This window comes from Cheilinus undulatus, linkage group 13 (assembly GCF_018320785.1).
Source record: "Cheilinus undulatus linkage group 13, ASM1832078v1, whole genome shotgun sequence".
Taxonomy (NCBI): Eukaryota; Metazoa; Chordata; class Actinopteri; order Labriformes; family Labridae; genus Cheilinus; species Cheilinus undulatus.
In genome coordinates, this window is record NC_054877.1 from 41,832,007 (window position 1) to 41,846,818 (window position 14,812).

General features: G+C 39.4%; 1 protein-coding gene across 1 annotated transcript; it reads left to right on the top strand.

The window, feature by feature from the left end:
- Positions 1-685: 685 nt before the first annotated feature.
- LOC121520038 (serine/threonine-protein kinase OSR1-like) lies at positions 686-14,497 on the top strand. The gene is made up of 17 exons (XM_041803258.1): positions 686-882; positions 1,529-1,641; positions 5,534-5,642; positions 7,024-7,165; positions 8,503-8,558; positions 9,185-9,294; positions 9,399-9,500; positions 9,714-9,847; positions 9,966-10,014; positions 10,117-10,182; positions 10,508-10,630; positions 10,994-11,029; positions 11,198-11,347; positions 11,794-11,899; positions 11,980-12,048; positions 13,431-13,495; positions 13,632-14,497. Exons 1-17 carry the CDS (start codon positions 813-815, stop codon positions 13,704-13,706), a joined length of 1,575 nt encoding a protein of 524 aa, XP_041659192.1. The 5' UTR covers positions 686-812; the 3' UTR covers positions 13,707-14,497.
- The last annotated feature ends 315 nt before the right edge of the window (positions 14,498-14,812 follow it).

Here is a 14,812-nt window from a genome sequence, read left to right on the forward strand (position 1 = left end):
TTAAAAAGGTACTCCACCAAGATTTGAGTTTTTCTTGAATAAAGATGAATTCAGAAGTTTATTTTTCTAAGCTATTTCAAAACACACCAGATTAAGTTACTTCATCCCTCATTTATTTTTGTATTACTATTACTATTCCTAAAGATTTTACAGACCCATATAACATACATTGAGTAGGCCTTTAAAATGTTATAAATAATATTATTTCAACCTCGATCAGTTGAATCCTACATCCTGCATGTATGTGAAGAAAAAAACACTTTCATGTTCGTTTCTGCATACAAACCTTTCACTTTTGATACTTTGCAACACAACTAAGCAAATAGATAAAGAGGGGCTGTAGAAGGCCAAGACTTCATATACGCATTAGCGCCCTCTACTGGACTTAATATGAACATTTTTAAGGGGTAAGGTGTGAAGATGATAATATAAAGACTGTTCTGTACTCAACTGAAATCCATAACAATGTCCACCACGTGCGACGCAATTCCGTGTTACACCACCCTAAGTTTTTTTTTCCTTTTCTTTTCTTTTCTTTTCTTTTTTAACACGTTCTGGCCGTTTAACAGGTATTTGTCCGACTTTGCCACACTCAAGATGGCGCCTTCCCTGTGCCTTCTCCCGAGGTGGTACGTCACATGCTGCGTCAGTCGCGCGTAAAGTTGTGTTGACAGGAGCGGTAGGAGTTGCCAGCGGAAAAGCAGCAGCCTGCATCAGCGGTGCCGAATGGAGTAACCACATAGATATTATTCCAGACAGAACATCTGTTATTATTTAGAAGCATTGTTTCACAGCTCCCTAACAGCGAAAACATGGCTGACGACCAGTCCTCTCAATCCTGGTCAATCGACAGGGATGACTACGAACTCAATGAGGTGATAGGTGAGTAGCTTAGCTTGCTAGCGTTAGCATCCTAGACTCCCCCTGTTTTTACAGCGGTACTACTAGCTAACTAGCATTGCATGTCTGTAGCTTAGCAGAAGGCCAGTTACAACCCGTGGCTACATGACAGGGACGTTAATGGCTCTGTTGAGTTTCACTCGGTTTAAACCACATTAATTAACGGTGTCTGCTTGTTGGCGAGCTAAAGTAAGAGCGCTTCTTAGCAGGTTAGCATGAAGCTAAACTGCTAGCTAGCGGACGTTAGCCTACAATGCGTGTAGACTCGGCAGTTGTTGAAGAGGGTGGTGCTCCTCTACAGAAGGTATGACACGGATTATAGAGAGCCATTCTTACTTTACTCCCTTCTACACGACTTCCAGCAAAGCGCTGGAATTATGTGGTTTTTGCAAACATGTTTGTACAGCATAGATACTCCTTAATGTTGTATGTTAAATACAATGAATGACCCTTGTTGGTCACAGGTAACTTCTTTCCACTTAGGTTCAACATGAAGATAAGACACTGTGTTACACTGCGAACAGATAATGTAGTTTAGCTTTCATATTCTTACTGCTGTCTCATTAAACTTAAAGTGCTTCTCTGTTCCTTTTGTGTGATGGATTCATTTTAATGTTGTTATCTTCAGGGAGTGGAGCTACTGCAGTTGTCCAGGCAGCATACTGCAAGCCCAGGAAGGAGAAGGTGGCCATCAAACGCATCAACCTGGAGAAATGTCAAACTAGCATGGATGAGCTCCTGGTAAGAAACTTCAAGGATGTATGAGACCAGTATCTGCAAGTCCAGATGTTCTTGTGTGTATTAGTTTGCTAGGAATAGTCTGAGTCAGGGGTTTTTATGATGCAAGAATTCCTTTCTTAAGCATGATTCTTGTTCAAATCTGATACTGTCAGTGAGGGATGTAATGGTTTGCTGAGGTCCCAGTTCAGTTTGTACCTCAGTTTTGGTGTCACGGTTTGGTATGGGTTTGGTTCATCCAAGAAGGAGATTTCCCTCTCTCTTTAGTATTTGTATTATTATTATTATTATTTAAACTAACATTAAGACAGCTATATTTTGTTCCATCTAGTGTTATTAAGAATTACCTGTAATACTTGGTTCCGCTTGTGATGTATTAAACATGGAAAAAAGAGGAAAACATAAACAACGCTAACTTAAAAGCAAAGCAGAAAACAACAACCTAATATCTCATGATTTGAAAGAAAAAACATGAATACAATGTAAAATTCCAATAAGAATACAAGCATTTTAGAGCTATGTATCCTAATTATGATTTATAGAGTGTGCTGCGACTCTGTGCTGATGGTAAACAGCCAGTGCAGTGGTTACTCGTGCTAAATCCTGCCCAGTATATGTCAGTGAAGGACCACTGACTTGCTTCTGTAAAGACAGGATAGGACAACGCAAAGGAGTCTAAGTGTTATCTACTGCTAAATGTCTGTGCATAGACTTTAAAGTTTATTTTCATCGACCCTCTCTGCTTTCACATCTGGAGGATTTTTAAAAACGGCATGGAGATGAAGGGGAAGAGAGTCTCGCTTCTCTGCTTCTCTTGCAGCAGGAGCCAGCTTTTCTTCTTCTTCTTGTGTTTTGTTTTGCCAGCTTTTTCCTCTTTTTTGATTGTCGTTCAGTAGCAGTTAGCAAACACTTAGGGACATTACTGCCACCTTTACCAGCAGGTAATTACTTGTCACATTTATTATCTTCTTTTTAATGGTTTGGTTGTGTTTGTCGTGCCACTGTGTGTACTGAACTGTGACCCCTGAACTGTCACAAATACAAATACCGTTACACCCCTTCTATCCATTCCAGTTTGGATACCAGGACAAGAAGTTTCAGGCATCCAGATAAAGTGTTTTCTTGTATTTTGATTTTTGATATAGGCAAACTTCTATGAACAGTAAGAAAATGCACAAACTTTGGCAACATTTCAGTGCAGAAAGGCTGCCTAATGTTTTTATGCAATAGAGACAGTGTGCAGAAGCTTGCTAGCAAACTTTCCTGTGTACCTACATATCTAATGAAATAGATGCTTTTCTTAGAGCTCATGTGCTTTTTGGGGCTGTCGATCACTAAAGTAAATAATTATGTCATAATAAAACACATAGCATTGAAACAAAAGCCTAGAACATTTGGATAACCTCTGTCCAAATGTTATTCATGTGTATGTCTGTTTGGGGAAAGTGATGTAGGTTTGTGGTGTCAGATTAGGACAGCTTAGAAGTGTGATACCACAACCAGTTCTGAGTGTGCCGGCTGGATGAAAGTTAATAAGACAGGCCATGAAGACAAATGAAATGTGAGTACACAATGTGCTCCCGTGCAGGTATTTTCCTGTTGAGTGCTAAAACAACATTTTTCCTACTTTATCTTTAATTCTAAAATGAGTCAACTGCAAAACTCATGCCATGAGGGTGAAGTCAGTTACCTACACATTACATCACTTTGTTACGTAGTTCAGAAGTAAGTGTCATATTATCAGCTGGTATCTGCCGGTCTCTTGTCATATCAACAATGGGTTCAACATGCAATAGTGGCTACATGATAATAAATCTTATGATCTGTTGTAAGGCTGGTTAAAATGTCCCTTGCTTAGGTACTTTTTGATTCTACATGTTTCAAAACAATACATTCTCAGCTTTTTTAATGATACAAGAATTGAAACCTATAGGAGCTTTAGATAAACTACAGCACCTTGTTTTTTTAAATTTTAACCTAAGTAAAAATAGAGCATTGTCCAAATTGTGCAGAGAGGCCAACATATTTAGACAGTGTGCAGGAGTTTGCCTGGGACAAACATAAAAACATACAAACATAAAAACAATATTGGTGTCAAAGACTTGTAGTTTGTTTTAAAAATCAGATTGTATCAAAGTTATAACCTCTGGTTGATGTTAGTTTTCAGATTATTTCTTTCATCTGCAAAAAACTGAATATGAAAAAGATGAATATGGAGTAGGTTAAATGCTACCCGAGAACTTTGCTGGGCCTGTCTGTGGAGTAGACTTGCAGAGTTTAAGTGCAGATGCACCAGTTGTAAAAAACACAGCTGATGCTGTTACCAATGTTACTAAAATGGATGTTAATTTCCTCTTTTGATGCAACACTCTCACAATGCCAGCTCTTTATCTCATGTCTGATCCTGAAAACAGATCAGAGTTTGTTCCACAGGTCACATCTTCTGCCCAGTAATGAATCTCTTCTCTAAATCAGCAGTTAGGTGTGCTAAATGTCAGCATTTAATTGATGCTGCATCACAGATAAATGCTTGCCACCAACATCTGTTCATGCCCACTCTATTTACAGATGGCTGATGTTTATTAAAAGGGATAATAAGGGATAATATTGGGCAATGCCAATGTTAAATTTTTGCATCCGCGCAACCCTTCTTTCATGTCCCTGCACTATTACTTCCTGCTTAAAACAACATGACACAATAAGCCAGTATAATATCTTTTTATTGTGCTTTTGTATCAGTGCACTCGGCTGATGAAGCACACTCTGCCTAACAATGTGGTGCTATTTTAGAGTAGAGTCGATCATTGCTTCTGAAAGAAAGAGCCATTCTCCTACCACCAAATGCCAATGGCTGTGAAATATAACTTAGGCTGATTGCACTTCAGTCAAAACAAATATGCAAAGGCTGCAAAGGCTGCAAGATTATTGAGTGAGGTAACTGTTTAAACTTACAACAAGTAACGTCATTGAAAAATAGGCAAGTTAGTCAGGAGATAATGGTAGAGATAAACTGCCCTATTAGTCACAATCAGATGCAACTGTCTGTGAGGGGAACGCATACACTAATAAGGAGTTATATCCCAGGCTGAAGATAGATTTCATTCTAAACAACAGAGTGGAATGAGTTTTAGTTAAAGGGGAGAATGTCTAATTCTGTAATCCTTTAAATGTGTACTCAGAATAATAAGCAGGAAATGTCTTTTTTTTCTTACCAAGTTAAACAAAACAAACCCAACCAAGTTTATCTATCACAATGAGACTCTTGTTAACATAAAAAACATATCTATCTCTTTCATCTCATATGTCATTCAGTGTGCTTTTGGTGCAGTTTTCCACTTTCTTTAACACGGAATGAAACCTGAGTTAGATAGTCAGAAAGATGACTCTGCATCAGCCTCGTCATCTGATCACGACTGTTGCTTTCCAAGGCCTGTCAGATATCATCAACACAGCATTTTATTTATCTCTGGGAAATATTTTATTACATTACCTCTCCTTTAGTACATCCACCTACCCAGTCTTATTTAACACGTCAAGTGCCTTAACTCACCTTTGTTTGTAATGTTAGTTAAAATTGTCTTGTCTTGTGTCTGAGATGCAGCTCAGGTAAAAGAGGTGCTGGGTGCTCCTGGTTTAGGTTTGTGTCATTTAACAGGACGGGTTGTCTGTGAAGAAAGAGTAAGAGCAGGGATAGCTTGTCTCATTCAAACCTGGAGTATGATCTTATTAGATTTACTCCACATCAAAAGGTCAAACTCTACTCAAGCTCCACTATGACTAAGCTTCAGCCTGTCTCTAAAAGTGTGTCATAAATATTTAGTTAGTTCTTTGCTTTGCACCACACTATTTCGGCATCTTGTGTGACCTTGTATTTCCTTTTCTCCTCTCTGTGCAGAAAGAGATTCAGGCCATGAGCCAGTGCCACCATCCGAACATTGTGTCTTACTATACCTCCTTTGTGGTGAAGGATGAGCTGTGGCTGGTGATGAAGCTGCTTGGTGGAGGTAAGTGCTGAAATATTTAAAGAAATAGACTTCATTAGGCTTTTATTTAACTTTTAATTGGCTGTACTTTGTTGGTTGCATCTGCTTTCTTTTTAAAACTCAATAGCTGTAGATTCATGAGAGTGAATAGGTTTTAATCTCTCTACGGTTTTCTAAAATGCTTTGTCATTCAGTGGCCTTCCTCCCACATGCTTTATCATATTAATTAAGTGAAGGGGAAGTTTCAAACATCAGTTGTGCAGGAGTTGAGCAAAACAAAAAGTAAACACAGGCTGATGAAGAGGGCTAAAATTTATGTCAGGAACCCCCCCAAAACAATGAGAACATACATATGAAATCCTCAATAATTACTTGACATTGCGATTTGATTGAAGAACTCTTGCCTCTCAAAGAAATCTACTGGTTCTTTTAAAAAATTTAGGTTTATATTAATGTGGGATAAAATGTGAATAGATTAGCCAACTCTTTTAAATAGGGTTTTAGTTGGGGAAAAAACTATATTTTACACTTATTAGTGCTGATATGATCATGTGAAGACGCTTGAAAGGTCTCAGTATTAACTCTAGATAACTAACAAGAACAAAAGCATAAAACTTAGAATTAAAAGGAACCCTGCATGATCAGACAAGTTCTTCTTGTTGGATAGATATCTGTATCTCTATGTATATTGAATGAAAAAATCACTAGATATCTGCATTTTGAGTAATTTGAGTTTATAAACTCATCAGGAGGCTGCCATGTTTTGGTCTGGACAGGTGCTGTGACGTCACTTAGCTGTAGCGCTCCTTGCTGTTCCTATACAGTAACCGCTGTTTCAGACTGGCAGCCAGTGTTAGGGCTGCATCTCAGAGATGCTGCGCGTCACACACCATGAGCGGTTATCAGTCAAACTAGACAGGAAAATGATAAATATAGAGCCATATTAACCTTGTTGTAGCAAATGTTTACATCCACATCGGTAGAGTATGTTTGAAATCTGTTTCTTGAGGAACCAGATGAAGGCCACAAGCTAAAATGCATCTATTTAATAAAGCTATTCCCCAAACTTCTACTGTTTATGAAGCTTTCTGTTTTCACATGGTTCAAAATGTTGCAGGTAAAGATAAATACAGTACAGAAGCATTTTTGGTTTGTGCTAAAGCCCACTTTAGCATTTCTTTGGAGAAACTCCCTTTTTATGTACATAATGCCTTTTTTTTTTTGAAAAGCTACCAACATGCCTCCACTATACACTGAATCAAGTCTGTCTTTAAATGTTTGAATATAATGCCCATCCCAACAACAAACTGATATTTACAGTGTCTAATACTACCTGGCAAACTGGAGAATCTTTCCCTGTGCTTTCAGCATGTCTTGTGACAACCTTCTTCGTCTTTTTCAGGCTCAGTTTTGGACATTATCAAACATATCATCTCCCGTGGCGAGCACAAGACTGGCGTGCTGGATGAGGCCAGCATTGCCACCATGCTCAAAGAGGTGTTGGAGGGGTTGGAGTACCTTCACAAAAACGGGCAGATTCATAGGTGAGTTCAAGAAAAGGCCAGACTGCTTGGCACACCACGTTATCTGTATATGCTGTGTGTATGTACCATGAGTGCTTGTAACCTCAATATCCCATCATTCACTCCTGTCTCAGCTCACTGTGAGCCTTTCATCTCTGCATACGAGCATGTGGCTCCAACTAGACCCCGCTCCTTCAATATTTAATACACTGAAAATGCATAATTGAGGAGGTTTGTTTTACATAAAAGTCCCTCCCAGGAACATTGTGAACCACAGCTGAGCAGAAAGGCCTCTTTCTATCTGCTGTAACTTGTTGTACGACAAGTGTTCCTGTTTGAGATTGATATGTATTATCCCAGTATTTCTAAATGATAATTTATTATATTTCCTACTGCAGTGTCATGGTTTAATTTGTAAGGGGTTTCAGCAAAAAATGTCATTTGAGGTACTGGCATTTAAAGTGCAGAGTGCAAAGTAAGAGTATTTTTTGCATGATTAGTAGGCAATTAATCGATGCCAATTAGTCAGCACCAGAGTTACTTGTCATTATGTTACATGGGGCAGTTTTGCCATAGTGTTGCATGCTTTTTATTCTGGATGGATGGTATGGTACCAGAATTTCTCAGTGTTCGGTACCACTCGATGGTCAAATATGACTATGATTCAAGTGACTGGTCGATATTAAACAGCTTGGGAGAAGTAAAAAGCTTTACATGGATTTTCTACAAGATGTAGGCAGACAGGTTAAATGGCAAAGTAGATGGCAGTCAGCAGGCTGTGTTCATTCATTCTTTTTACGGTGGGAGCCTGGCCCATGTGACCCCCAGTTGCGAGAGGAAACCCCTACGCTATTAGTAACAACATGAAAAACAGCGAGTCATCCACTGTAATACCTCAGGTGCACAGGTGACCAGAAAGGACTACCTTATCCACAGAGCTGTTGCTGAACAGCGGACTCATTGAACCTTCATGCTAAAAGTGTCAATGGGAGTAATGTGAAATCACATTCAGCTCTGGATTGTGGACGTTAACCTGCAAGGAGGACAAAAGGCTGGTGATGCTAGCTGCTAACATTAGCCATATACAGCAAATTAATCTGACAATTTTGAAAAGAGAGAGAGATGGTTAGCTCTTGTTTATTCACCTGTTCTCTATGCAGTGTTTGCTTTCCAAATGCAAACAGAAATCAGGTGAATTAAAATGAGTCAGATCTAAGGTGCAGCTTTAACTTGTTTGTGTGCAGGAGTGATGAATGTTTGGTCAATAGGCACAGCCCAGCTACTTTGTTTGGTGCATTAACCATTAATGAAGTCATCAGTGTTTACCATGTTTTGATGCTTCTGCTCTTTCTTCACAGGGATCTAAAAGCTGGAAATATCCTTCTTGGAGAAGATGGCTCAGTGCAAATTGCTGGTAAAGTTTTTTTTTCTCTGCACATAAGGTGATGTTTGCAGTCAGTGCATCTCTGTGTAAAGATTGGTATTTATTTATCTTAACAAATCACAGGATTACAAAAATTTTCAGAGACTTTCAAAGTATTTAAGGCCCCATCCACACGGAGATGGAATCAGGAGTATACGCAAAGGTTTTTAGTCATTGCGGCATTTTATTCACACAAAAATTTTGGGAGGCCACAAATGCTGCTTTTTTAAACCGGGTCCCAGAGTGAACAAATCTGTAAATGCTTACTGTTTCGTCTCCATGTCTGCATCTTTCTTGAAATGATTACGTCGTACATTGCATAGCCCACTAAAGCCACACGCCCAGGTCAAGCCAAAACAACAATGGCGGATTACAGGGATATGCCTGCTCCATAATCTTCTTCTCTCTTTTTGGTGCATTTCTGTGGCAGCGTTACAGCACCACTTATTGGCTTGGCGTATATACTACAGCATTTTCAGTGGTTCAGTGCTTACATGGACATTTCCTGATTGGGTGTTTACGGAAAATGTTTTCAAAATGAAATGGAAATATGTTGTTTTCGTCTGCATGTATAGGAGGCCTAAGTTTGTCTCTGAATTCTCTCTCACCCACTGCAGACTTTGGTGTGAGTGCCTTTCTAGCAGCTGGAGGGGACATGACAAGGACCAAGGTTCGAAAGACGTTTGTTGGAACGCCATGCTGGATGGCTCCTGAGGTCATGGAACAGGTGAGGGGCCTGATTTGTCAATTAAATCTTTCTCTTCCTCTGTGGTCCCTATTTAGACCTATCTGAATACTTAAGCTCTTTGTTTCTCTGTTTTTAATCCACAGGTTCGTGGCTACGACTTCAAAGCTGACATCTGGAGTTTTGGGATAACAGCGATTGAATTGGCCACTGGAGCTGCACCATATCACAAGTACCCACCTATGAAGGTGAATGCATGTGTGCTACTGTTGTTTAACCTCAAATTAGTGTAGTTTTAGTGCATTTTTGGGTGAACCAGAAGGATATATAAAGAAAAGTAAGTTTTGATTTATTGCTTAGTTTCTGTGCAGAGTGACTATGATGAAGATTTTTTTCCTTTTTAAAATAACTTCTTTGCTTGTAATGAGTTTACTGGCTGAAGCTGATCTTTGTGTGTTTAGGTGCTGATGCTGACCTTGCAGAATGACCCACCTTGCCTGGAGACTGGCATCACAGACAAGGAGATGGTGAAGAAGTACGGCAAGTCGTTCAGGAAGATGCTCTCCTTGTGTTTACAGAAAGATCCAGAAAAAAGGTCCGTTTATTCCCAAGGTTTAATCCCTGATGTCAGGCTTAAGTTTATTTTGTTTTCAAAGAGATTCCTGCTTGTACAGTGAACATAATGAGGATCTTTGTGTGTCTTTCCTATTAAGGCCGACTGCTGCTGAGCTGCTGAAGCATAAATTCTTCACGAAAGCCAAAGTAAGCCTAACATTACCACATGATGAAATAAACTGATGTATGTCTTGTGTCTTAAAGACATCCTTTATAGCTCATTGATAAATGTTTGTCCCTTTGTTACAGAACAACGAGTATTTGCAGGAGAGACTCCTAACCAAAGGTCCAACAATGACAGAGCGATCCAAAAAGGTACGACAGTCATTCTTTATACATTTAAAATGGAAAAATAGATGTTTTATTGCCATGCATGACCCTAGAGCTTTGTAGCCCAAAAAGTGAATGAATACACCTTTGCACAAGTGCAGGATTTTGCTTTACTATAAGAAATAAAAAAGTAACTAAAGTTTTTTTTGTTGCCAGAACTTTAACTGGAAATGTAACTTAAAAATAAAGAACAATTTAAGTGTGATAGATAGTTATAAATAAGTAAAAAGTGGGATAAGTTATTCACTGCAGTCCCGTCTTATAAAGTGTGATATATATCCCACCATATTTATATTTAAATATTGTGTAGGTGCGCCGTGTGCCTGGCTCAAGCGGGCGTCTCCACAAGACGGAGGACGGCGGTTGGGAGTGGAGCGACGATGAGTTGGACGAGGAGAGTGAGGAGGGTAAAGCTGCTGTGGCAGCTCTGCGGGTGAGACTCTGCATGCCTGCATGCAGTTAACTTTACAAGGCCTTTATCAGACAGCCCTCCCTGCATTACTGCAGCATTTTGGCCAGCAGAGGGAGCTGCTGCTCAGAAAATGTGTGTCAGCATGCATCATGATTCTGACAGTCTGTTCAGGGATGTGGGGGGCCTCAGTTTGACAAAAAGTTGTACATGGGTCTTGGTGTGGGATTTTACTGTCTTGTCTCAACTGTGATTCAGTCCTGTGTTTAAAGTCACTTTGTGTCAAATTCCTCCAATCCTACAATGCTCCATCAGTCCATATGTTGGGGGGATAAAAGGAGAATTGCATGTTTTTAATCCTGACAATCTGTCATGTCCATCCTGCAGTCCCCCAGAGTGAAGGACGGGTCCCAGAATATGGAGGTGAGTTCATCTGAAGTGGACATGACCTGGAAATCTTGATTTATCTTAATGCCTATAAAGAATGATCTGCATGACTTGTCCTGTGTCTGTCCTCTTTTTTTTTTTTTTTTTCATTTCATGTGAAACTGAAAACACCCGCTGATTGTTTCACAAATTGGTATCTCGTAGCTTTTCCCAGCAGCTGACAGCGCCTCAGGAAGTCTGCAGCCGCCTGGTATGGCACATGAGAGCCCTGCCAGCGCTGGCCAAACAGGAGAGGAGGCCGTACCACAGGCTCCTGCTCAGACAGGGAGCCCTTCACATGCACCCACTGCTCAGGTAAAAAGAAGGAAACTATCTGGAAGGGGGTGTTTAAGATCAGGAAGAAGCAAATAAGTTCCTTACATGTTTAGTTTAGGGCCAGTTCTTTGAGAAACAAAATTAACTGGAAATTCCTGCCCATCTTCAGAAAGTTTAAGTGATTAAGTGAAGTAGAGATGAATGAGTATGGAGCTTTAAGTCAAGTGACCAGCATGTTGGCCTCCACTTACAAAATACTTGAAAGTCATGTCAAGTCACATTTCAATCCTTTACCACAAAGCTACCATAATAGTGTCCCTTTACAAAACCTAAATCAATTTGTGTGTCCATTCTCTAAAATCATCTTTCCAATAGGGATGAGTCCAACATTTTAGCCTCCCTGTTGTCCATTTTAAACTGAAGAGTAGATTATACTGAGTTTAAGAGGAGCTCTGTACAGTAACTTCACTGCTGTGCTGTTTCAGGATCCGGCTGCAGCCAACGCCAGTATTCCCATCAGCCTTGTTCTGAGACTGAGGAATCCCAAGAAGGAGCTCAATGATATCCGATTTGAGTTCATGTCTGGCAGAGGTATCTCTCATCTATAAGCCTTTATCCTCATAGTGTTAAAATGATTCCTACCTTTGGTCTAAGTCTGCCTTCATCCTCAGATTCTGCTGATGGGGTTTCTCAGGAGCTGGTCTCAGCCGGTCTGGTTGACGGGAGGGACTTAGTCATCGGTAAGTAACGGATATAACATTGTATGATTGGAATTAGCAGTTCATTGGATAAGTTACCCGCTAGAGATAACTGAAACGGTTGAATTGAACACAGCAAACACACTCTGTCCCCCTCTGGAATAGCATTGAACCTGCCAGTCTCTATGGCTAGGGGTGAAGTTCTTGAGCGCAACTGTGCACATAATGATCTCTGTCTTCTGGTGAGATTACACTTCACATAAGAAAAAACGGACTCATTGCCATGATGCACTGTTTAATAATAGCTTTTTACTGCCCTTTGTATTAGCTGGAAAAGCGGCATTTTGATCAGACCTCAGCCTCATTTCTTGATTTAGACGAAGGCAGAGTCACACTGAGAGCTTCTCTTATCAGAGAAAATATTTTTGAGCTTCTGCATGAATTTTAGCCACACTAAGCTCAGCTGTTCACAACGGCAGCACTAGCCTGTATAGCTGAGGTTAGCACCAGAGCTGCTGCGCATGCCGACTACCTCCTTTTTGTCTTGTCCCTCTGATTTGCCTTTAATGACATGTGCCAGACAGAACGTTTGTCTAATTACCTTGTGATATTTTTTTTAAAAATCTTGTCCTTCCAAAACATTCCAAGATTCAGTACTGTCTAAAACTAAGGGTACTTAACTTCCTGTATGGATATAGAGCTGCTTTTATTTTAATGAACATGCAGACCTGTGAGTAGATTGAAGATAACTGACATGCAATGAACCACAGAAAATGAACATGTTATGGATTGAAAAGGAAATAAGGGAACAGTAAAAAGGTAAATATTTGATGTAGGTGACTTGTGTGTGCACTGAGCTGTCTGAAAATGTTTTTAAGAAAAATTAGACATTAAGGAGCAGTGGTGAGTTTATTTTACATCCCTGTGGCTGCAGGGAGATGTTGTTAAAGTGTGCTCAAAGGGACAATTAAGCTTGTGATTTAAGAAAAATTGATTCACTAATTATGAACCTTAATTAACAGTGATGAATCCATTACAGTGACAGCCCAACTAAGAAAATAATAAAAGAAGGCATTCCATGGTGCATAGCTTTGAAATGTGAACTGACTACTAGTTAACTTTCTGCCACTTGTGAGGCTCTGCTAACAAAACACCTCATCACTGTGTCACAAAATGGTTTTACTGTCCAAAGTTTATCCGTTGGAAACTGAAGGCTAGCCTTAGTTTCATCTCACTTCATGAAAATGTTTTGAAAGCTTCACAGTTACAGTCAGGATAGGTGAAATAAATGCTGAGTGAAAGCGTGATTCTAATTTTAATTAATTGGGATTATTTAGACTTGACAATGAAACTGCTTTTAATCACACAGAACTGTTTGCATCCATGATCAATAAGCAGTTTCTTCATTCTGTCTTCTTGTCCAGTTGCTGCCAATTTGCAAAAGATTGTTGACGATCCTCACAATAATAAAAATGTGACTTTTAAATTGGTAAGTACACAGATGGAAAAATGCATGAGATTTTTTCCACTTTTTAATAATATGTTGAATTTCTTTTGTGTTGTCACTTCTTGTTTTGATTTATGTAAAAGCGGCCAGTTTCAGATGATATGTGGTATCTTTACAGGCGTCTGGCGTGGAGGAGTCTGAAATTCCTGATGACGTTAAGCTCATTGGATTTGCGCAGCTCAGCATCAGTTAAGTCAAGCAGAGCCAGAAACAAAGGACAGAAACATATGGTATTGCACAGCTGCATTGTAGTCAATTCCAAGAAACCACTACTGCCAAAGACGGGAGGAAGAAGAAGACGACGACGATGAGGAGGAGATGTGGAGCTGGCAGGAGTGTGACACTACTGCAGGATGCATGAGGACCACTTAGAGAAGGGGCTCAGTTCATCACAGGAATCACACTTGAAAAGTTTACAGTGCGCTTATACAGTAAATGGGAGAAGAGATGCAATCAACTATATCAACTCCTAATTTCTTTTATTTTCTTCATTCATAAGCACAATCCAAACCATCTCCTGCCAGTACTGGAAGTAATTGCCTTTTTTTTCTTTTTAATTCAACTGTGCCACAAAACTTCAGCATGTCGTGCCACTTTTATACGGCACTTTATGCTACACTGAAATTAAAAAGTGTAAATTCAGCCTTAGGTAGTCAATTATAGTTTTTTGGGGGTTTTTTTGTTTTGTTTTTTTCCCAGGAAACAAAATTGAGTCTATTTAGGAGCATTTTATGTACACTCATCCCAGAAGATCTAAGAAAACACCCCTAACAATAAACAAAGACCTTAGAAACACTGTAGCATAGATTTACTTTTATAACTCTGTAAATTCAGATGGATTTTTACTCTAAAAGTTAACGAAATGACCAGATTTCTATACAAAGCAGCCAAGACTTGTGCTGTGGTGATTTTGTCCAATCACAACCAAAGAGTTAAGGCTCTGATTGCACGGCTGAAATAATTCACAAATCCACAGTAACAGCTCATCACTGCAGCTAAAACACTTTGTCCCATCATTTCCCCGATGTTTTCAAAGACAGGATTATTTTCATGATTTACACCTGCCTGTTTTTCATGTACTATGCAATAGGTGTTTTCTTCTTACAGTATGGTTTCTGATAGTATTTCACTTTGGTTAAAAAAACAAACAAACAAACCAAAAAAAAAACTAACAGTTTTTGTGTTCAGAGAGTTTGGGAAGTCATCCTGTTTAACATGCAGCTCCAGGAAGCTGCAGTGAGATTTGATGTTTCAAACGTAGAAAATAAATAAAAAACTTCCAAACCAACAGAGACACGG